Consider the following 8,790-nt stretch of genomic DNA (forward strand, 5'->3'; position numbering starts at 1 on the left):
CTTGCATTTGCGTTTGTAATTTGTTATTTTGTTTTCAGAATTGTGATTTGCTTTTCACTTCTCGGCCACCGTATGTAATAGATTTGAACAAAGAAATCAAGTGCTACGCACATGTATTGGCCATGACTTGATTGCAAATACAAATACAAAAATTAGACGAGTAAAGAAAACGTGGTACTTATTAAAAGAATCACCCCTTTATTTAAATATATGACGACAGGAAACCGCTGTTAACAGGTTAATGTAACATTTCCCATTCCACGACTTGTAAAATAATGGTAACTCACCATCTGTATAATATTGAACATTGTTCTTCTCGGAGTAGCGCGGTCGTGCGCTGCGTCTTCTTCTTGTTTGACAGGTGTCAGCGTTAAGGCGTAATACTGCCACCTGGGAGGTCAACCAGGTACTGACGCTGGAGTAGGCTATTTGCGTGACGTGCTATCATAAGTGTCTGGTTCATTTTAAATATTGTGGTTATCGTCAATGGCGATGATATATCGTCACACCCTAAATTAACACGATGTCGATATTTCATAATTTGAGTATCACGGTTATCGTCAATACCGGTATATCGCGACACCCCTAGTGTGTGTGTATATATATATATATATATATATATATATAATGACAAAATAATAAATGTTTTTACATGCACAGACTGATTATGTTTAATAATCTGACAGTGTGTGAGGTAAATGCCTTTAACAAATATTTCTGACTTGACAGGAGGAAATATAATATGACTCCTGACACATCTCCTGTCGATTAAGCATGTGAATGTTTAGGTTTTGACGCTAATATCAGAGGAAATCGGATCTTTTCAAATTCTTGTGGTTTCTTGCATTGCCAGTTTATGGATTGAATGTAAAGCTTGTAAATAGATTTGTATAATAAACTGATTTTTGATAGTTCATTTGTTGTTGTGCCTGTAAACACACTCAAAATCTTAATTTAACTGTGCAGGACATAGTGGTTTTGGTGAGTTTTGGTGAATTTGGCTGATCTTTATCATGAAAGAATGAAGCGCTCCTTCTCTTTCTGCGACCGCAGGACAATCCCCTCAAATTTCTCCCACAATCCCAGCCTGTGCTGTCCACCCTCGCCGAAGCGTGCACATTTCAGCTCTCACCTCCAGCCGCTCCTGCTTGACTTCATCCACCTCCTCTTCCTCCACTAGCGACAGGAATTCCCCGGTCTGGTCGATGGAGCTCATGAAGTCCTGCAGCAGGCGCTGTCTCTTGTTGACGCTGCTGCTGCTGCTGTATTTGTCTGTGAGAGGACAGAAACAGTCAGAGCACATCTGCAGGCCAGCTGAGATCCAGCGGCCCACTCGAGTCATGCAGACCTCTGACACACGCTTACATCTCACACAAATACAGGCCAAAACTCCTTTCAAATCTGCTATAGAACAAGATTATACACTGCTTGAATGACAAAAATGCTCATAATAATAGAGAGACCTACGGGATGCGGTTTAGTCTCTTAAAAACGTTCAAATCAATGGATTTGAATGATCTGTTAAGTATTTTATTAGAGAAGGAAAATGTTCTTTAAGAGAATTTGAAATGGTTTAATCTTTGCCATAATCCATTACAATGACAGATGAGCTGAATCTTAAAACTAGTGGAAAATATTGTCCAGTATTGACTGATAAATAACCACTATCAAGAAATGACAACTGATACTGGTCCAGTATATTGTGCATCCTCAGTTAAATGCCTGAAATGACTTTTGTAGGCAAATATAAATTATTCATTTATAATAATTAAATTTTTTTATTTTTTTTTTTTTACAAAATTTTAATGAGTAAATATGCATATCAGTAAATGGATGTAAATATAACACTTGATGATGCTTTTCCTTCACTATTATATATACTGTATATATATATATTATTATATTTCATGTGTTAAGAATAAGTAATAATAATGTTATACTATTATTATCATCTTAAAATTACTACTAATTACAATAATAAATTCTTATAATTTACATTAAATACATTCTATAATTATACAGTGGGTACGGAAAGTATTCAGACCCCCTTAAATTTTTCACTCTTTGTTATATTGCAGCCATTTGCTAAAATCATTTAAGTTAAATTTTTTTCCTCATTAATGTACACACAGCACCCCATATTGACAGAAAAACACAGAATTGTTGACATTTTTGCAAATTTATTAAAAAAGAAAAACTGAAAAATGCTCAGTATTTAGTAGAAGCACCCATTTGATCTAATACAGCCATGAGTCTTTTTGGGAAAGATGCAACAAGTTTTTCACACATGGATTTGGGGATCCTCTGCCATTCCCTCTTGCAGATCCACTCCAGTTCTGTCAGGTTGGATGGTAAACGTTGGTGGAAAGCCATTTTTAGGTCTCTCCAGAGATGCTCAATTGGGTTTAAGTCAGGGATCTGGCTGGGCCATTCAAGAACAGTAACAGAGTTGTTGTGAAGCCACTCCTTCGTTATTTTAGCTGTGTGCTTAGGGTCATTGTCTTGTTGGAAGGTAAACCTTAGTTCCAGTCTGAGGTCCTGAGCACTCTGGAGAAGGTTTTCGTCCAGGATATCCCTGTACTTGGCCGCATTCATCTTTCCCTCGATTGCAACCAGTCGTCCTGTCCCTGCAGCTGAAAAACACCCCCACAGCATGATGCTGCCACCACCATGCTTCACTGTTGGGACTGTATTGGACAGGTGCCTGGTTTTCTCCACACATACCGCTTAGAATTAAGGCCAAAAAGTTCTATCTTGGTCTCATCAGACCAGAGAATCTTATTTCTCACCATCTTGGAGTCCTTCAGGTGTTTTTTTAGCAAACTCCATGCGGGCTTTCATGTGTCTTGAACTGAGGAGAGGCTTCCGTCGGGCCACTCTGCCATAAAGCCCCGACTGGTGGAGGGCTGCAGTGATGGTTGACTTTCTACAACTTTCTCCCATCTCCCGACTGCATCTCTGGAGCTCAGCCACAGTGATCTTTGGGTTCTTCTTTACCTCTCTCACCAAGGCTCTTCTCCCCCGATAGCTCAGTTTGGCCGGACAGCCAGCTCTAGGAAGGGTTCTGGTCATCCCAAACGTCTTCCATTTAAGGATTATGGAGGCCACTGTGCTCTTAGGAACCTTAAGTGCAACAGAAATTTTTTTGTAACCTTGGCCAGATCTGTGCCTTGCCACAATTCTGTCTCTGAGCTCTTCAGGCAATTCCTTTGACCTCATGATTCTCATTTGCTCTGACATGCACTGTGAGCTGTAAGGTCTTATATAGACAGGTGTGTGGCTTTCCTAATCAAGTTTACTATAATAAATTCTTATAATTTATATTAAATACATTCTATAATTATATATAAACATTTTAATGACCATTATAAACATTTATTAATGTTAACATTTCATTAGCATAATAACTAAATAATAAATAAAATCTTTTTTTTTTTAAGAATAATAATACAGTATATTACTTGGAGTGTAAAAGCACAAATAATCATTATAATCAGGGTTTGAAATTAACACCAGCCAACCCGCCAAATGCGGGTAAAAATCAGCTGTGGCGGGGAACGCTGTCAAATCACTAGCCAATTTGGCGGGGTACTTTTTGTAAAAATCAATGCTTATACTGTCAAGTGCATTTCTATGTGACAAAAATGCAGTAGGCTATTAGTTTGTTGCATTTGCTGTGAATTCAGTAATATATCATTATTTGTTTTTGTCTTCATTTATTTATTTATTTACTTACTCCCATTGAAGGCCCTATAACACAGCGAAACATTCACAGGGGACCTTGAGGGCTGGATTTGTCCAGGGACGAATTTTAACTCCAGTCCAGCCCTGTACCCGTCACTACGCAACAAATAATGGTGTGACGGGCGCACTGGTTTCCTTTGCATTGAAGCAATAACGAAAAGTCAAAAAATGCCTGAAGACTCGCACAGTGTGTACACCAGATGTGACAAAATACTATAGAACCCATTATAATCTGTGATGCGGCCTACACTGGATGTGGCGCAGCACAGCACGACAAATCCCCGACAGTAAACTGATGCCTCGTTCTATTTATGACGTAGGCCTACTGTTTGACAAAGTACAAATGATTTGCAATGGTCACTTTGTCGCATTCAGTGTGGACAGCCTCAAGCTGTTGGCTTACCTCTGGCCTTTTTTTCATAATTTATTTGTTTAATTTTTTTGGCTAGTAGAAATTATGAATGGCCGGTAACTTAAAAATTTAGTAGCCAAATTGGCTGGTGAGTGAAAAAGTTAATTTCAAACCCTGATTATAATATAATATATTGTATGTTTAATGTAAATTTAAAATGTATAAATGTTAATAATGTACATTTAATGTATAATTATATATAAAATAGTTTTAAAATGTATAATTATTACAATATATATTTTAATGTACATTATTAACATTTATTAATGTTAACATTACATTAACATAATAACTAACTAAATAAATATTATTTTTAATTAAAAATAATATATTAGTTGGAGAGGAAGCCTCATCAAATAATCATTATTATTATTAACATATTATTATAATACATATTTATTCATTTATTAATAATTTTAATCTATGTTTAAAATAGATAAATGTTAATCCGCACATTTAAAACAATTACATATAATATAATTTTAAAATGTATAACTATTACAATATATTTTAATGTACATTATTAACATTTATTAATGTTAACATTACATTAACATAATAAATAAATAAATAAATGCAATCTTATTTTTAAAGAATAATAATAGAATAGTTGGGGTGGAAAAGCATCATCAAGTGTCCATCAAACGTATTCCTTCTTCAGCACAGTGTATAAAACATCCCATGATGCTCCTCATGAAGTTGGTTAATGAATGTCCAGAGTGAGCAGAGCTGGAATCCAGACTAATAAGCAGCTGAAATATGAGAGATTTTTCATCTGTGTCACGTTTTGTTCACTACGTACATAATTCCCACAGCAGCATAAAATCACGCTCTACCACAGCAAACTCCTTTCACTTTTTCCAGCATGTTCATGCGGTTCAGCGTCAGCGGGCATTACGGGCCTAAAGCTCCAGGGTGGGAAAATGAAAAAAAGAAGGAAAATGTTAATTAAATGAAAGGAAATACACTGATTAAACACACTTCTGTGAAGTAACGTCTGGTTGTGAATTACAGAAATAGCCCCAGAAAATGTTTAATCAAGGTTACTGAATTTATGACACCTAAATAACGGCTCGTTTTATGGGCTTCAGGTTCGTTGGGACTGGCACGGCACAGCCTTGAACAGACTGTAATTGTGGACTTCCTCTGTAAACGCTGCAATTCAATCAAACGGTAAAAACGTCAGTTTGTATAAACTCACTTTTAAATGATAGATGATTCTATTTAGATTCTATTTTCTATTCACTTTTAGATGATTCTGGCTTTAAAGAATCCTTAATTTGACATCTGATACAAAATTTTGATGAATCAAAGGCCTTGGAAAATCTTGGTTTTGGATGAATAGTTAATCTAATAATGATGAAATGGTGCATTAAAATCTAACTATATAAACACTAGTAAAACATCTTTGATCTGATGAACTTGTCCTTCAAAATTAAAAAGTACAAGTAAAAAATAGCATTTTAAATGTGCCTGTAACAGAAGTGCTTTGAATACAGCAGATTAAAATGTAAAACTGCATAAAAATACATTCAAGTTTGCATATAATGCATTTTATTTCTAGACTTAATTTAATTGAGCATATGTTTATAGAGCAATATGTCTAAATTCATAAACAAGATCAACCATCAGTGCTTGCGACCCAATTTATGTCCGCAATTACTTGTATTTCCAAGATAAACAAGATATTTACTGTAAAAAAAAAAAAGTGAGACCTGATCTTATACACTGAGAATTGAACACACTGTGAAAAGTGTTCAACTGGACGAAGAGTAGTAATGAAATGGTGCATTAAAACCTAACTAAATAAACACTAGTAAAAACATCTCTGATCTAATGAATTCATGCTTCAAAATTAAGAAGTACAAGTAAAAAAAAAAATCACATTTTAAATATGTCTAAGCTAAATGTAACAGGATGTTTAGAAGTGCTTTGAACAGCAAATAAAAACATAAAACTGCATGAAAAAAAAAAAAACGTATTGATCTAGTGAATTCATCCTACAACTACAAGTATTTTTTTTAATTCACCTGTAACAGGGTGATCAGAAGTGCTTTAAACACAGCAGATCATGCATTTTTTCTAGACTTAGCTACCGTAATTTAACAGAGTGTATGTTTACAGAACAATATGTCTAAATGTCTAACACGACCAACAGCATTTGCAACCCAAATTGTTTCTGTAACTACTTTCTATTCAATTAAATATAAAAGTTCTCCTATCATGTTTTTTTTTTACAATTACCTACTGTAATTTAACTAAGCTTTTATAGAACAATAGCCTATGTCTAAACGCCAAAACACTGATTAATGTTTGCAACCCAATTTATTTGTGTAACTACTTGTACTTCTGAGTGAAACACAATATTCAGTTTTATCTCCCAATTCTGATTTTTATATCATAATTCTGAGTTTATCTCACAATTCTGACTTTATAATACGCAACTGCCAGTTTATATCACACAATTCTAAAAAAGTCTTTGAAAAATAATTGCGATTGTCAGAAAATCTCCCAAATCTGACTTCACTTCTCAAAATTCGGACTTTATAAATCGCAATTGCGCGTTTATATCACAATTCTGAGAAGAAAAAGTCAGAATTGCGAGTTTGTATTACACAGTCCTGAGAAAAAAGTCAATATTGTGAGATAAAAACTCGCAATTACCTTTTATTTTTAATTCAGTGGCGGAAACAGGCTTCCACACTAATCGAACTGGCATCAAGATATTAAGATATTATTAACATTAACATTATGATTTTCTGTAAATTTGACACGACTAAATGGGATTGATGTCACACAAAAAGGAGAGTAGGCTTGATGAATTGCTCGCAATACAACACATAGTAAGAAAATAAACAGCACAATCTCCTGCTCTACAGTATCTGAGCCCAGATCTGCTGAGCAACCTAAAAAAAGACAATAGCAGTTGAACAGAAGTTCCTCATTTGCAGTTTAGTTTTGTTTTAGGGGTCACTGCACGAACACTGCATGGAAAGAAATCAAAACCTATGTTCTCGCTCTACGTTGCCCTCCGAACGCACCACACCAGAGCAAAACAATTCCCTCACAGATTTTATATTGCATGCAAAAATGCAGATAATAGTCAGAGAAGAATAATCCCCCGGTTTGAAGCGCTTCTTTGGGGTCAGAAACTTTCAGAAGAGCAACACATTGCAGACAGCGAGCCATGGAAAAGCATCTGCGTTGAGACAGGGAGACTGCATTTCACTGTTCTTCCATCTCTCAAGTTACACTCTAGATGAGGAGCAAGAGTCCTAATGACACTCCGCATGACATTACGCTGCTCGTGCGGATGGTTTTCCTCACTCACGCTCATTTTTCGGTGATATTGATGAGAGAGTGCTGTTCAAAGCAGACTCATGCCAAAGCTTCTGTCTGCATTTTGGTTAATGACTCTCGCTGATTGACTGTGGCGTACGAAATTACCCCTCAACTCCGCTCGTTATGCGCCACTTCGTCATTTAAGGCAACGGCTAAATGGTAAAATGCTGTTGATGGGGGAAAACGTTTTGAATATCTTACGAACAAAATCATTCATATGGAAAACATGCTAAGCGGTAAAATATATGAAAGTACAATACACCAACTAGGGTTGGGAATTGAGAACAGATTCTCCTTCAGCAGTACCATTTTTTAAATTAATGGTTCTAAAGGATTTGAATTTTTGAATTTGAATTCTAACAAAGAATGGTTTGTTGTCATGGCGATCAACATGCATCTTATTTTCTGTCAGCAATGCATGCGATTCAACACTTGATTCATTGACTCAGTGGCAGACCATAAAACGGATGAAAATATTGGAAAATACTACACATATCGTACCTGAATCCAGCAGATCTTCATCTTCTATGGTTTTGAGGACTCTGGATTTGTAGTCTCTGAAGTGCATGTACCCGATGAGCCGCCGTAATTTTTTCTGATCTAAAAAAAACAAAACAGGTTTAGCGTTCAAACTAAAACATTCTCCATCCATCCCACAAAATGATCTTTTAGTTTCAATTTAGTTGTAAATAATGAAATATTGCAAAAATAAATATTGTCTCTAATTTAACAGGCTGAAATCTTTATCTTACAAAATAATATTTTAAAATGATCTTCACAACATTCAAGAAAATTCAATTCTTTCTAGAGCTGGGTGATGTGTTCTCAATTTTGCTGCTGATAGCAGCAGCTGTCTCTGATTTAAACAAAAATAGCAGGGAAAAAAAATAACCGAAGAAAAAAAACTTCATTTCTGTGAATCACGTGTCCATTTCAATGAATCGATTCAAAACTCTTGAACAATTTGTTTGCATCATCACTCAACATGTCATCTTCAAGACCTAAAATGTTTTTGTAAAGAAAATTTAGGGAAAAAATGTGTGGAAAACCTTGATTTTATTCATTGATTTTATTTCTAAAAGTTTATCTTACTGTAATCATAGAAATATCTAATTTAAGCTCAATGATTAAACTAAAACAATCTCCATCCATCTTTGCATTTTACAAAATTAACTATTAGTGTGGGTTTCCTCACTACATTCAATAAAATAAAATTGCTGGCGATACTGAATTAAGCAGCATTATAAATATTGCAATATTGCAAAATGATATATATATATATATATATATAT

General features: G+C 35.0%; 1 protein-coding gene across 1 annotated transcript in view; it reads right to left on the bottom strand.

Annotated features, from left to right (window-relative positions):
• LOC107720300 (uncharacterized) overlaps nt 1–8,790 on the bottom strand; it is a 120,377-nt gene that overhangs the window by 65,361 nt on the left and 46,226 nt on the right. The window contains exons 6-7 of the mRNA XM_016527984.1: nt 8,000–8,093; nt 1,133–1,272 (exon numbers count right to left, since the gene is read on the bottom strand). Coding sequence (XP_016383470.1) covers nt 1,133–1,272; nt 8,000–8,093 — 234 coding nt within the window. The remainder of the gene's footprint in view (nt 1–1,132; nt 1,273–7,999; nt 8,094–8,790) is intronic.

Source organism: Sinocyclocheilus rhinocerous, unplaced genomic scaffold (assembly GCF_001515625.1).
Source record: "Sinocyclocheilus rhinocerous isolate Xijiao unplaced genomic scaffold, SAMN03320098_v1.1 scaffold3438, whole genome shotgun sequence".
Taxonomy (NCBI): Eukaryota; Metazoa; Chordata; class Actinopteri; order Cypriniformes; family Cyprinidae; genus Sinocyclocheilus; species Sinocyclocheilus rhinocerous.